At 37.7% G+C, this 16,502-nt stretch overlaps 1 protein-coding gene across 1 annotated transcript in view; it reads left to right on the top strand.

Moving 5' to 3' along the window:
- Positions 1-16,502, top strand: part of macf1a (microtubule actin crosslinking factor 1a) — a 388,147-nt gene that overhangs the window by 204,856 nt on the left and 166,789 nt on the right. Inside the window, 9 exon segments of the mRNA XM_056479293.1 lie at positions 272-465; positions 1,943-2,102; positions 2,187-2,270; positions 3,461-3,568; positions 3,679-3,777; positions 4,221-4,340; positions 6,145-6,236; positions 7,547-7,682; positions 9,310-16,431. Of these exon segments, the coding sequence (XP_056335268.1) occupies positions 272-465; positions 1,943-2,102; positions 2,187-2,270; positions 3,461-3,568; positions 3,679-3,777; positions 4,221-4,340; positions 6,145-6,236; positions 7,547-7,682; positions 9,310-16,431 (8,115 nt within the window).

The raw sequence follows: 16,502 nt of genomic DNA, 5'->3' as shown, positions 1-16,502 counted from the left end.
TTTCTCCTTGTGTCGTTCCATTGTTATTACACATAACTAAGTTTTCCCTTTTTTTGTTTTGTTTTATGTTTGTATTGTTTGATTATAAAATCTGGTTCAATTCCATGTCAACAACATGACATGTTCAATACTTATTTTCCCCGCTGCATATGTTCTGTACTATTCTACATTTGTAAATTTGGGCTTTTGTTTGTGTAAGTTATTGAAAAGGTGACCCTAGATTTAATGAATTGAATTATTTATTACCTTTCACACTCTGTGTGTCACACAGAAATGGCACTCTGAGCTGCAGGAGCAGGATCACTTATTTCAGAGTTTGAGTTTAGAGGTCCAGCAGGCTAGAGAGGTGGGCAACCAGCTCAGCCAGCTTCACCCAGACCGCAGCCCTGAACTGGACCGCTATCAGGAGAAAGCACACCAGCTTACAGAGAGGTGGAGTGGAGTCCGCAGGCAGATGGAGACACGGTGAGTCCTTCACAAGTCAAAAGAGAAAATCCTTTATCATACGAGTTATTGACATGATTTAGCATTTTCAGTATCACACATGACAAAATCTGAATATAGTTCCTATTGTCATCGTTTAGAGTGCAGTGAATGGTTAAACATTTCCGTGTTTTCCATTGACCTCTTTTTTTATAAAAAACTGCTGTTTTAGTAAATGGCAATCGTTTTTGTTACCTATATATTTTTAAAAGCATAGGAACTTAATAACATTTGCCATATACTGTAAAACCATGTCCTCTGGTGTGACAATTTTTTAATTAAATAAAAAATCCTTAATCAAAAACAAGCTTAACCAAAACATAACAGGATAACAGGGATTAAAAATGTAATCCCTGATGCCCCCACGCTCGCTCTTGCCAAAATATAAACCAAAACACAAATCACTGAGAATTAACAAGAAAATATGATTTATTTACAGAAAATAAGCAGCAAAATATCGTGAGGGGTCAAGCCTAAATAAATGACAATAAACCAAACTAACTAAATTAGAGCAAACTTCCCTGGAAAAATAAATAAATAATAAAATAAAATACAGAAAACTGACCTCTCTACTAACAACACAGGAGAAAACGAAAATAATAAAGGCACCAAACCTCCCTACCATGCTCCAAGCCAGTTAGAATGTACAACTTCACATCGGCGTCTCACAAAACGTCATATAAGAGACATCAGCAACAGTCACTCATTTTCATCACTCAAGTAACAACATCCCCACAAACAATAACGAGCGGGGAATCGAGAGAGCGGGAAGCCGCTGAATCCATGTTCTCTAGGGTTTTAAAAACGGCCGCCGCCAATCCAAGCACCAATCACGATCCGCCGTAATCCGTTACACCTGTGAATAATTCAGACCGAGAGAGAGATATAGCGAAAGAAAGCGAGAGAAAGAAAAACACCACACACACTACTTGTAACACAATATATGCTTATTTTAGATCTGCAATTCCATGAAAAGTTTTAATTAGTTGAAAGACCCCTGGAAGCACCAGTTAATATTTTGTCTCAGATTTTTTTCACATATTGAACTTTTTTTAGAACCACTATAAAATTAAGTTTTGTTTTCATTTGGTTTGACACTCCTGATTTATTGAATAAGTCTGACAATTCATGGAGAAAAAAATATTCCTAATTTAATATAAAATAAATAGCACTATATGAAGTTGATTTTGCACTAAATAATGATTTTTTTTTCTTAATTTTGGCATTGTCAATCATTTTTACAATTGTCAATCATTCATCACAATTCTTAATTTTTTTTGAAGACTAATTAATTATGTTCAATCTACTTTAATTTGTAAAAACAGTTAAGTTACCTTAATTGGTTTGTGTTGAGACAACATGAAGGAATTGTGTGGAACCCTGCATTTTTCAGTGTATTTGTCTACTACCCATATTCAGTAATGCATCAGATTGTAATGCAAAACCTAATATCCTACAGTCAAGCGGATCTGGAGATGCTGGGATCTGTTCTGCAGCAGTATCGAGAAGGCCACACTTCTCTCATCCGCTGGATAGAGGAGACCACGGAAAAACAAGAGAACACACAACCCGAACAAACTGACAGCAGAGCTTTGTCAGAACAGCTCGCACAGCAAACTGTGAGAGAGAGGGAGCACTGATATTTATGAATATTTTCATGTGTTGTAAAACAAATGTGCTTAATTTAGTGTCGTCTTCTGCAGGCGTTGGTGGCTGAGATCGAACAGAACCAGGTCAAGCTGGATGAGTGCCAGACCTGCTCTAAACAATACAGCGCTGCCGTTAAGGTACAGTTACCAGTTAACCAGTGTCGACTACTAGATAAAGTCAAAAGTATATCTTTTATGCGCATGTAAGAATAAATGCAAAATATTATGGCTTTCCCTGAATAAGAGTTTACATTGTCATAGTCGACAGATAGTCAAGTCAAGTGGTTTTTGGGGGGAGTATTAGATTTGTTTTTAAACAGGGTTTCTGTGGTGTCTTAAAATGTCTTTACAAGGAATGTATGTACACTCACCGGCCACTTTATTAGGTACACCTTACTAGTACACTTTTGCCTTCAGAACTGCCTTAATCCTTCGTGGCATAGACTCAACCTAGGTACTGGAAGTATTCCTCAGAGATTTTGGTCCATATTGACATAATAGCATCACAAAGTTGCTGCAGATTTGCCGGCTGCACATCCATGATGCGAATCTCCCGTTCAACCACATCCCAAAGGTGCTCTATTGGATTGAGATCTGGTGACTCATTAAGTACAGTAAGCTCATTGGCATGTTCAAGAAACCAGTCCCAGTAGATCAGCAGTTTCTGAAATACCCAGACCAGCCCATCTGACACCAACTACAATGCCACGTTCAAAGTCACTTAAATCACCTTTCCTCCCCATTCTGATGCTCCGTTTTGAAATACAGTCTTGACCATGCCTACATGCATATATGCATTGAGTTGCTGCCATGTGATTGGCTGATTAGAAAATTGCGTTAACAAGCAGTTGGACAGGTGTACCTAATAAAGTGGCCATTGAGTGTAAATCGAATATGTATCTATTACAAAATATGCTTCATCATTATTATATGCAACACAGCCACTCAACACAAAGATCCATCCTTGTCTAATTACTGTTTTTTTCTGTTTTGTGGATATCGTTTATTTCTCTCACACATGTACACATCTATTTTTCCCTTTCTCTAGTACTTTTCTTGTTCTGTCTTCTTTTCTTACTGTGAAAATACAGCCTGGTTCAGTGTTGCCCTCTAGTGGATAAACAAGAAAACCTCAGTGTGTGACCTTGCACACACACTTTAATGTGCATGTGCATCCAAAATTCACATACAAATCCTAGCATACAGTATGTTTAAAAGTATACTTTGGGATTTTTATTTCCAGTCATCTTGAAGATGTGTGAACAACCATTCACTTCACAAAATGTTTTTGCTAAAAAGTCTGCCATGTCTTCCTGTTTATGCATTAGGATTATGAACTTCAACTTATGACGTTCAGAGCTTTTGTTGAATCAACCCAAAAGTCGCCTGTGAAAAGGAGGAGGATGCACTCCTCCTCAGATGTCATCACACAGGAGGTACATGTCCCTGCATGGAGGAACCAGGCCCATACTACATGAATTTGATGGTTATGTTGGTTTTGTGTTGACTTTGCATGCATTAATCATATTTTTATCCTGCATCATAGTTCATGGATTTACGCACTCGCTACACAGCTCTGGTTACCCTGACAACGCAACATGTCAAGTATATTAGTGATGCACTACGAAGACTGGAGGAGGAAGAGGTGTGTTATTATGCTTTTATAAGCCTCACACTTGATTTTTACCTTTGGCCTACCATATTTTCCAGAAAAAAAGCTGCGCACATTTTACAATAGAGTAACTAAATAAAACTAAAACCTTATAAACTTACAAATTCACTTTATTAATATTGTAATACGTAATAAAAAATCCTTAAATTGACCAGTATTCAGAACAGAACAGTGAGTAAATACACATACATAAATCAAACAGAAATTGTGTCATTCACTATAAACAACATTTTTTCTCAACCGCAAGCCTAAAGCAAAACTCATAATAAACGTTCCTTTGATCACATCAGATTGCTTTTGAATGCAAGTTGATTTAAGTTTCATTAATACACTTTTAAAAATTGTGAAATTCTGGAAAATATGGTACAAAAAGGCAGCATCAGGAGGATTCAAAATGTTTTGTTTTTGTGGTATAGAAAGAAGTGGAAGAGGAGAAGCAGGCCCGAGTGGGGCAGGTCTCAGACCTGCTTGGTTGGGTCAAAGGCCTACAGGAGCGCACTGGCAGATCTGCAGAGCCATCACTCGCTGCACATCAGGTAAAACTGGAGTCTTGCCTAATAGAATATTACCTATTTTTCTGTACTCTACAGATAATCAACATTAAGAACAGGGATGGGCAGTATTTATGATACATGTATTTCAAATAGGTATTTTAAATACAAAATAGTATTTTGTCATTTGTATTTTATTGGGGTTTATGAAAATGAGTTTATATTTTATACCAAAATACTTAAGTGTCTTGTATTTTTGTATTTTAAAATACTGTAAAATACTTTGTAAGAAGTCTACATGATGGAATCATAAAAATGCGGCCTCAGATTGATGCTTTCTCAGATATTTGACAAGGCTTCAGATCAGAACAGAAGATTTATTAAGAAGGTCATCAGTGTTTGGTGTATGGATGGAAATTATGCACACATGAAAAAAAAACCTAACAAATGGTATGGGTATATTTGAGAGCAAGTCAACAATCATTTAAAATAGTATACTGCACGATTACTAGGCCATTAATATGTGATGGCTGTATAGTGTACAATTCGGCATCAGCATCTTTGCTTAAGAAATGAGGTGGAATAAAGATTTCAGCCCTTAAGAACAGGATGCATTCAGAACATGATCATTCTCAGTCTCAGTGCTATAGCTGGAAATGCAGAGGAACTATAGAAATATAAAAACCTAAAGATTTATTTTTCACCAGTACTCTAAAGATGGTGTACTGGTGTTCACTAAGGGGGCAAACTGAGACTCTTCCGGTTAAAGAACTGAAAAACTTTTGGCAGAATGTGTAAACTGCACAAATAATAGTAGTTTTGAATGGATTGCTAATGACAAACAACATACAAAGAAGTCATAGAGTGGCGATACCTATACTTCATTGGCTGTTTCAAATGCTAGTAGTTGATCTGCAGGTATAGTTAATGAAGAGGAAAGATGTTAAAGTGACGCAATCCAGTATATTAGGCACAAATACATAATAATAATCCAGACTTTAGACTTTGCAAAAACAGTAACTCTATTTTTTGAGATGTTCCTGAGATGTTCACAACATCATGTTTTATGTTGTGCATTGAAGAGAACAATTGCAAAAAAACAAGATTTATGGAAATTACTAAAACTTCATGTTTTTACATTGAATATTGAAGATTTTAATTGCAAAAATATATATTTATTTGAAAAAATTATGTAAACAAAAAATTAAAATAACATCTTTATATGTCACCCTGTTAAAATACAAGACTGTTAAGACATGGTGTCAATTTTACTGACCATCCAGTAGATGGAAACACAATAAAGTGATACAGTATAGTACTATAATCCAATTCATTATCTGCATTACATGGTTTTTAAAGTGATTAAAGAGATCATTTTCAAGACAGGACTTTCTGTATGATATTTGTACAAAATTTATACTAAAATAAAAGAGAAACAAAGGTTTATGAACACCTTCTCATGTACAGGAGTAGAGGTGAATGAGTTGGCAGAGAAGCTGACTTAAACTTGCTCAGAGAGACACTGTTGCTGTTGAACACTGTTTACTTCACCAAGTCAGTTTATGGTAAAGAGAATGATCGGCATATTGATGGGAGGTTTTGCAAAGAAATGTCATGCTCCCTTGTAAAAGGATTTTGTAGCATTTTTAAAATGCAAAATAGAGTATTTTATTTGAATACATGTTGTGGGTGCTCTATTTTGTAGTTTATTTTGATACACGTAAAATTGATGTATTTGGTATTTTATTTTATTTTAAAGTACATTTCAATGTATTTTTGCCCATCCCTGATTAAGATTATTGTGTGTGTTAAATGTCTCTGAAAAACCCTGCATCTGTCTTGCCTATAGGCTGTTAGTGAGCAGCTAGCAGCTAAAAAAGAGGAAGTTGCTGAAGCTATCAGGAGCACCCAAGTCTTCCTGATGTCAAAACAGGCCAGCAAGTGAGTCTGCTTCATATGACCTTTAGCACATACACACAGAAGTATACATCAAAGATATTTTGGTAAATTAAAACTAAGACTGAAACTATTGGTTTAAAACCTTACTTAACTGCTTAGTTAAAATAAAAAAATCACAATAAATTAACAACAGTCATTGAAAAACTAACTGAAATTAAAAAAAATATTAGCAAAAATAAATAAGCGTTTTCGGAATTTACAAACACTCAAGACAGCAGTGAAGAGCATGATTACCAGGGCTTGACAATAACTTTTTTTGATCACCAGCCACAGTGGCAAGTAGTTTTCCAATGTTACTAGCCACTCTGCATTTTCACTAGCCACAATTTTTTTGTTGTTGGGAAAATATTTTTATTTGCATAAATAAAACTTTATAATGCTAAAATACTTAATATAGATTGTGTTATGTCCACATGCCTCCTCATTAATTTCACTTTTTGTGTGTCGTGTATGAGCAAATGGGTCATGGTTTTATTGTGTTATATTGCAAACCGATCACAGTTGCGTTCCAGGCACGGTTGCTTTACGCAAGGAAACAGGAGCGCGCACACGTTTTAAACAGTCGCGCGCATCACATCAGCTGTTAGCGCAAATGATCATCCTCTCGTTCGGTGTTCACCTGCTTTCTTTTGCTCGCGTGAACACAATTATTTTTGTTAGTCGTGCCATTTCTCGATTCTAAGATCACATTTGCATGCATTTTGGGTCATCCTTATAGTCGAACCCTGCTTTTAAGAAAACCACAATTTAAAAATTATTTTCAACCATCAAAGTGGCTAGTGGGAGTGACTGTCTAACCTGCCAAAGATGAAATCTACCTGCATTTGGCGAGTTGGCGGGTGTTAATGTCAAACCCTGATGATTACGTATCTTCAAAAACATCTAAAGAATGAAACACATGTTCATAATTTTCTTAATTTGCCGAACAAGGAAAACAAGGCAACTACATTTACAATATTTTTCTGAATTCTTCATCATTTTTACTTTTATTCATTGCGTTTGTATGATTTGGATTCAGTATTTTTTTTTTTCAAACTATTAATTTATTGTATTACTTAAGGTGTGCCAACTTTGCTCTAGTCATCACAGGATGTGTTCTGTTAATTCTGATTAACTAGATTTAACAAAACTAAACTATTAAACTAACAAAAACTAAACTGAAATATACATCCAAATTTAAAATAATATTAAAATAAAAACTCCCTTAAAAAATGCAAAACTATAATAACCTTGTTTTGCATTTACTCAAACAAAAAAACACACATTGTTATTAATAATGCACATTTATCTAGGTTGTCCTCTGAAGAGCGTGCCCAGGTGGTCTCTCAGCTGGATGAGCTGACGGCAACATACACACAACTGTGTGATAGTTCTGCCGCACAAGTGCACCATCTGGAAGAGCAACTGGCCAAAGAGGAAAAGCGCAAGGTAGAGTTAAATGTGCAAGGGGAAGTGACCAATGACAGCAGCGTTCAACTATGCCAATGCGAGCTTCAACGGCTTGAAACAATGCTTCTGAGATACATTGCTTTAAATAATGGTCATCGTTATGATCAAGAAATGCTACAGTAGTGTGTATGTGTGAGCTAGAGCGAGTGAGTCATTTTTGTGTGTGTTTTTTTATGTTGCCTGTCACGTGTGGTTTAACAATCATCACCATGTTCATACATCTCACAGACGTCTTATTTAACAGTGAAAATTAATAGCATGGTGTGAAATCTAAATCATTTTCATTTTCAACAACATGCTTGATATCATGTCACCCACACCATCCTTATATGTCATGTTAATCAAGCACATCTGCTTAAACACAGCTCATTAGAGTAGAATAGTGCTGCAATTGCTACTTTAGTGTCTATTTAAGCCACTTTAGTGTCCATTTAAGCCACTAAGCCACATTGTAGCTTAGCTTTTTTTAAATTTTTGACATTTCATTCAAAGGCACAGATAAAACTTGTAAATGTAGAGGCTTAAATGTCATTACATTCATATTGTTTTGTTGCCATATGCAGACATTGTGTAGAACTGTGCACTCATTATGTCATTGTGTAGCCATTACTGTGTGAACAATGGTCTGTTTGTGTTTGAATGGCTAAAAGTTAACTATTTAAACAAGACAAGAGCAAGAAAGTCAAACATGTTCTTTAGGGATTGGTAAAGACGGAGCACAAAACGCCAGCTGTGCAAACCTCCACCTCACTGTTTGAGCATGATGTGTCCAGATCACAGCTCTGTGTTTTTTGTTTGTCTGTGTGTGAGATATTGTCTGTTTTCAGTCCGTGTCTTTAATACTGTAATTCTTTGTGAAATTTAATCAGCATTTTGCTTTAAAACCACTAACAGCTGCCGGGAGAAAATGTAAGGCAGAATTGGAAGTATGATATAACTGTTTTAGTCTATTCTTAGTTGATTAGTAATACAAATGTGTCTATACAAACCAAGATCATCACATATTCATAGGTAAGTCTTGCAGTTTACACATTTAAAAAAAAATATAGCATGCAAAACAATGGCAATAATATATATAATAGGTAACAGATGAATGAATATAGTAGTATTAGTCAGTTCCGGGCAGCATATCAGGCAGCTGGAGTGTGGCATGCAGATCGCTAACATCCAGCTTCTCACCCTATCGCACCTCAAACCGCCGAAACCTCGACCTATCAGTGTGTGTGCGTCTAAGGACAACCTCACACAGTAAGTAGTGCTTGCTTTCTCTCTTACCGTTGCTTTCTTTCTGACCAAGCAATATGTTTTTAAGGTTTTCTTCTGTTTTCTTTACGCATTAAGTTTTGCTTATTATTTGCAAACTGCAATGCTGTGCTTCCAAATGTTTTTTGCAAGCATAAAATGTTTTATATTTGGTTATTTTGTCTTGAAATTGATAAAAAAATGCATGAGAGTTACTATCAAGATAATGATTTCTTCTTGTGTTGACTTAAATTACTCCCAACTATGGTGGTGGGCTTTTTCTATTCCTCTCCTAGTTAAAATATTAATAAAAATGCACTGCGAAATCATTTTACTTAGATTTATTATTTTTATCTTTCCATAGGGCCAGGAGGTCATCGCTGGAGTAATTGACCTTGGCACCATGGAAACCTTTCCAGTTTTCCAGGCAGCACAGCATGGCCTCATAGACCAAGACACCTGTCATGTACTGTTAGAAGCACAGATTGTCATGGGTGGCCTTTTCCACCCTGACTCTCCTGATAAATGCTCATTAGATAAGGGTCTTTCCAGTGGTTTGATTAATCAACCTATCTTCCAATCTCTGGAAGAATTAGAGACTGCTATTTGTCTTGTCAACACAACAAAATTTGAACAGGGTCATGAATTACCAGTTGCAACAGCAATGAAAGAAGGTGTCATAGAGGAGCTGGTGGGGCTTCGTATACTTGAGCTGCAAATAAGCACTGGTGGTCTGAAAGTTGGCTCCAGTGGTGTAATGGTCAGTCTGGAGATTGCAAGGCAGAAGGGTTTGCTATCCATGGATCTTTCTCAAAAGCTGCAATCCTGCCTTCAGCGGCGAGAACTTATTGATTCAAATACAGCAGAAAAACTAAACCTGGTTGACTTTCACAAGCGTTGTGTTCTCAATGAGGAGACAGGTCTGCGTTTTTTCCCAGTTAAACAAAAGCCAGGAGGAACTGTCTGCTTATGTTCTGGTAGAAAGGTGGGAATTTTCCGGGCTATTCAAGAAGGACTCATTGACCGACATGTTGCAGTTAGACTGCTAGAAGCTCAGTTGTTTGCTGGAGGTATCACAGACCCCCGCTTAGGACACAGATTGACTGTTAATGAAGCCGTTCGACATGGCCTGATGGATCAGGACTTGGCCTGCACCCTCATGACACGACAGTTACAAACAGGGGGAATAATAGATCCAGTAAGTGGGGAGCGTCTGGAATTGGATGAGGCCATACAAAGAGACCTTCTCTCTCCTCGCATAGCCTTGCGTGTATTGGAATCTCTCCAGTCTTTTATGGCAATGCTGTGGCCAGAGTCAGGGGAGCTGCTACCTGTAAGTGAGGCACTTCAGCAGGGTGTTGTTAACAGGGAACTCGCTGCAAAAGCTCTGAGAAAACGTCATTCTGTTGGTGGTATATTTCTGCCTGAGAGTGGACAGGTGGTCCCTCTACATCAAGCTGAGAAGATTCTTGAACCACAGGCAGTGGAGTTCTTAAAGCAGACCCAGGTTCCAGATATCCTTCCCAATGCTACTCCATCAAGTTCCTCGTATATGAAGCAATTGAGTTTGGGATCTGTCTGTTCTTCATCACCACCTGCTTCACATGCAGATATCAGTTATGACTTTTCTATAGCAGAGGAAGGCATATCACAAGAGCAGGTTCAAAACCATCTGCTCACTCAAGTGATGACACACAGCTACATTAATTGTCACTCAGGAGAACGCTTAGTCCTGCTAGAACCAGATTTGGTAGAGCTAATATGTGAAAATGTAAAAAGCTCAAACCTTGCTATACCAATTAAACATAAACTTGAGAGCATTAGTGCTACAGCTGACAGCAGATCTATGAGTGGGATTGAAGAGGACTTGGAAAATGAAGAACCCAAAATTATACAATATGAGATTCCCTGCAAAGACCTTTGTTTGGAACAGACTACAAAAATGCTAGAGGAAGGTCTTGCACCTTTGATGGTCACAGACAGAACATTTACAGAGCCTTTGTATAAAGAGTTTGTGCAAGAGAAAGCTTTATCATCAGAAGTGTATAGAGAACCCAAGATAAAAGGCAAAATCCCCTACAAAGTTGTTAATATGGGAGGGACAATAGAAGGAACAGAAGATCTTACACCACTTGCAGAAACAAACAAAATCATCAAAGAACCTTCTAAAGAAATGATTTGGCAAGAAAAGGATTTGTCATCAAGAGACTGTGTAGATCCCAAGATTAAAAAAGATGTCATTTTCAGCAAGAACACTGAGAGGACTAGTACTATAGAAGAAGCAGGGGAAGATTGTGCATACTTGACAGACACAGTCAGGGATTTCATTGAACTTTCCCATGAAGAGGTTTGCCAAAAGAAAGTTCTGTCATTAGGACAGAATAAAGAACTCGGGATTGCAAAAGATGAAACTGCCAGCAAGATGACTGAAATGGGTGAGCGACTAGAAAGACAGATGGAAGTTTTTGCATCTTTGAAGGACCCAGAAAAAGACTTTATAGAACCTTCATATGAAGTTTCTTCACAACACAGAGTTCTGTCATCGGAAGAATACAAAGAACCTATTATTTTAAAAGGAGAAACTGCCTGGACTAAGATGGGTGAGACAAAAGAAAGAACGGAGGAAGGTCTTACACAATTGACAGGCACAGAAGCCACTGTTATGGAGGCATCCCATGAGGCTTGGCAAAGGACGGTTATCACATCGGAAGAATGTCATGAACCCACAATTATAAAAGGTAAAACAGCTTTGAGTAACACTGGCATGGGTGACACAATTGAAAGAGCAGAAGAAACCTTTATGGAGGCTTCAGGTGAGAGTTGGCAAAGAAAAGTACTGTCATCAGAAAAATGTGATGAATCCATGATTAAAAAAGGTAAAATTCCCTGGACAAACACAAATGTGGGTGACATGATAGAAAGAGTGGAGGAAGATCTTGCACCCTTGACAAGCTCAGCCAAAACATCAATAGAGCCTTTACATAAAGACAAATTACAAGAGAAAGTTCTCTCATCAGAACAATATAAAAAACACATTTCCAGCAAGAAGACTAAAATGGGTGAGACATTTGAAAAGCAAAAGGAAGTTGTTGCAGATTTGACTGGCTCAGAAAAAGCCTTTATAGAACCTGCACATGAAGTTGGTTTGCAAGAGAATGTTCTGTCAGTAAGAAAATATGAAGAACCCATGATTATACAAGATAAAACTGCATGGATGAACATAGATATAGGTGAGACAATAGAAAGAGCAGAGGAAGGACTTGCACCCTTCACAGGGACAGCCAAAGTTTTAACAGAGCCTTTACATAAAGCGAAATTACAAGGAAATGTTCCATCATCAAGGCAATTGAAAGAATTTGAGATAAAGAGGGATGAAACTGCCAACAAGAAGACTAACAAGAGTGAGACACTAGAAAGACAAAAGGAGTTTGCTGCAGGTTTAACTGACTCAGAAGAAGCCTTATTAGACCCTACACATGAAGGTGTTGCAAATTTGATAGGCACAGAAGAAACTTGTATGGATCTTTCAAGTGAGATCTGGCAAAGAAAAGTTATGTCATCAAGAGAATGTGATGAGCCTGTGATTACAAAAGGCAAAATTGCCTTGACTAACACAAATGTAGGCAATACATTAGAAAGAACAGAGGAAGATCATGCGCTCTTGACAGGCACAGTCAGACCTCTTACAGACCCTTTACATAAAGAGAATGAACAAGAAGTTCTGTCATCAGGTCAAAATAATGAACTCAAGATTAAAAAGGGTGAAACTACCAGCAATAAGACTATATTGGGTGAAACACTAGAAAGACAAAAGAAAGTTGCAGCTTTGACTGGCTCTGAAGAAGCCTTAATAGAGCAAATACATAAAGTTGTTTTGCAAGAGGAAGTTCTTTCTTCAAAAGAATATGATGAGCCCAAGACTTTACAAGGTAAAGATACCTGGATGAACGTAGGTGTAGATGAGACAACTGAAAGAGCAGAAGAAGAAATAACAGAAGATTGTGCACCTTTGACAGGTACAGCCAGAGCTTTTACAGAGTCTTTACATAATATGAACTTACAAGAGAAAGTTTTGTCATCGGGAAAGTATAAAGAATCCAGGATTAAGGAAGATGAGACTGTAAGCGAGAAGACCAACATTGGTGAGATGCCAGAAAGACAAAAAGATGATGTTGCAGCTTTGACTGGCAGAGAAATAGAGCCAATGGATGAATTTGTTCAGCAAGAGATAGTTTTGTCATCAGATGAATGTGAAAAACCCATGCTTATAAAAGGTAAACTGGCCTTGGTGAACACTGCTGTGGGTGAGAAAGTTGAAAGAACAGAGGAAGATTTTGCCCCCATGGCAGATACAGTCACAGCTTTTACACAGCCTTTACAAGAAGTGAACTTACAAGAAAAAATTCTATCAACAGGAAAAAATAAAGAACTCAAGATTAAAGAAAATGAAACTGCCAGAAAGATACTGTCACCAAGATCAGAGAAAGATCTTTCCCCCTTTTCAGGCACAGAAGAAACTTTTATGGCGACTTCACATAAGGTCTTGGAAGAGAACGTTCTGTCATCAGGAGAATGCAATGATGGTGTTAAGACTACAAAAGATGAAACAGACAGGAAGAAACTTGATATGAGTAGGAGTTCTGAAGAAGCTAAGAAGAGACTTTCCTCATTGACAGGCACAGAAAACCCATTTATAGAGCCGCTGCAAGAAGAGTCCTGGCAAAAGAAAGAGAACAAGGCATCTGAGGCATCAGAACAATATGAAGAATCCAGTATTAAAACACAGAAAATTGCCAGCAAATTGACTGATATTGGTAAGACTCCAGAAAGCACAAAAGAGCATATTACACCTTCAATAAAGATGGGACAAACCTCAGTAGTGGCTTTGCATACAAGCTCAACCCTACCAAAGACTATATTAGATAACAGGATGCTCTCTGAACATCATATTGCAGATTCAACTGTAAATCAATCTGAAAATAAGCATATTCCAAAGCTGGAACAAGCAGAGATAACTGAACAAAAACAGATTGATGTGGATGAAGGCAGTAGACATACTTCACAAGATACTGTAAAAATTTTACAATATGATCCATCAAGTAGCAAACCAAAAGAGGCCAAGACTTCAAAACAGTCTGTGGAACTGGACGTTTTTGAACATGATGTAAACAGAGACTGTTTTGGCAAACCTGATAAAGAAAAGAAAGAAGATCCTTTGGAATTAAAGACTCTGTCTGTGGAACTAAGTGCTGGTGATGTAAAATTTGAGACTATGCCTGTGGAATGGCAGCAGGGTGATCTTGAAATTAAAGGTGCCGGTCATATGAAAAAAGATGGGCTTGAAACAGAGGTCTTTCCTGATTCAGAAAGCAAGAAACAGCTGGTTGATACAGTGATTCAGGAGAGCAATGACACATCATTAGAGGTCCTGACTGATTTTACCTTGAAAGCAGAAAAAAGACTTCAGCAGGCCATTAAAGACATAAAACCTTCAATAGGCAAATATGTCAAATCACAGCCAACCCTAAGCTCTAATCAACCTCAAGAGACTTCTGAGATCAGATGGCAAGAGGTGGAAGTTGGGAACTCAACAACTTCACCTGACTGCACCACAGCGACAAATATCCCAAGGCAGACAGACATTAAATCTGCAATTTCTACTGCCATTTTCTCAGAAGACAATGGTAACAACAAGGAACAAGTCCCATCTACCGAGGAAACAAAAGCAAAGACTAGGATCGAGTGGCAGGCAGTAAGTGAGCCTGCAGTCTCTAAAGTTATTTCCTCAGACATTGATGAAGACTTGCAAAACAAGGAACAAATGCTAAAAGAAAAGAAAACAGAAGGTCAAAGTTTTGAGGCAGAAGCTAAGGAAATGAAAGACAGCAAGGCAGATGGATTGGATGTTGTTTCTACACCCACAATTGCAGTTAACGTACCAGGAAAGAAGAAAGGAAGAGGGAAAAACAGTAAGAAAGCTAAAATGGAAAAGGATGAGAAGCCACAAGTTTCAGACACCTCAGCCAGAATATCTCCTGTAGAAAAAGCAGATGTTGTTGAACAAGATGGCTTTACAACCAGTCAAGAACCTTTCATAAAAAATGGCAATGAGAAAGTACAGCAGTCAGAGATGACCCAAGGAAGTGGTAGCGTTGTAACTGTGTCAGGGAGTGAAGAGAATGTGCAAGGCCAAGATATGGAAACTGGGATGGATAGAACAGCTAATGAAAAGAAAGACCCCAAATGGGAGTCTGAACGTGAAAACGATACAAGCCAGAAAGAGAAGACTTTAACACCACATAGTCCAACAACTTACATGGTCAAAACAGACCAGAATCAAGAAGCCACTGAGGTCTCTAAAGGTACTGATACTGAGGTATCAGAAAAGAAGAAGAAGAAGAAAAGCAAAAGTAAAAAGGCTAAGCAAGTGGTCACTGTTGAAGGAGTAGAAAAAAGAGATGATAAGATGGAGAAAGAGCAGAAGATGGTAATACCTGAGGTCCAAACTCAAAGCAGCCAGTCAGATCAGAAAGAACATGTGAAGAAACCCGAGGAAGCAAAGCAGGCAATGGCACAGAAGGAAATACTTTTGAGGAAAGCAAAAGAAAGCATTCTCAAGAAGGTGTTTGAGCGGGGAGTGAGTGAAAAGCAGGCTGCTGAAGAATTAGAGGCCATGCGTCAGTCAGCCAATAATGGAGAACGCCATATAACTGCACAGGAGGGAACTAGTGTAGAAATGACAAGCAATAAGCAAACTCAAAGTAAGAAGCAAGACAGTAAATTACACAAGTCAAGGCAAGAACTTAGCAAAAATGAAGAAAGGTCAGTGTTAACCACTGCAGAGGATCTTCTATCTGGGGCTGATATTGATGCATGCTCCTCAACTAAATCATTACTTCTTCCAGATCAGCCTGACAAGAAAGCTAAGTCAGGATTAAGAGAGGATGATATGAATCCGGACATTTCATCTATGAGGACTTCTGATGACTTTGTAGACATTAAACAGAAAGAAGTTGACCAAACGCTGGAAACCAAAGAAAGAAAAGCAGAGGAACAAAACATTGAGCCATTATATTCAGAAGATGAAAAGGTGATTGAATCTGTAATTGAATTGACATCACCATCAAGCAGTCATGAAGTTGCTAAATCATTACCCCTCGAACATGTTATTGACATTCCAGCAATGAAGGACTCCAAGGAGCTTCTGTCAAGTGAGGCGTGTACTCCAATGGTCAAAATAGAAACAAAAAAGATGAAATCAAGTGAAATTCATTCAAAAAGAAATGAGGTGTCCCCTTTCACTGACGAACCTTTTAACCAAGAACATGACATTTCTGGCCTTCCCCTTATGGATGTTATCCCAGAGTCTGATAAAACACAGAACGAAGAGGTGGAAGAATGTCCTATGCGTTCAGTGGAGAGACAACCTGAAGTTCTTCAAGTTAATATTGAAGAAATGAGTAGGGATGCTACAAAAGTCAGCAAGGTAGAGTCACTCTACAGTTTATATTTATATAATGTTTACTAAAAATTGGATCTTTTTAATCATTTTCCTTC

This window comes from Danio aesculapii, chromosome 19, assembly GCF_903798145.1.
Source record: "Danio aesculapii chromosome 19, fDanAes4.1, whole genome shotgun sequence".
Lineage (NCBI taxonomy): Eukaryota > Metazoa > Chordata > Actinopteri > Cypriniformes > Danionidae > Danio > Danio aesculapii.
Note: the sequence above shows the minus strand (reverse complement) of the source record. Positions and strands in the feature narration are given on the sequence as shown.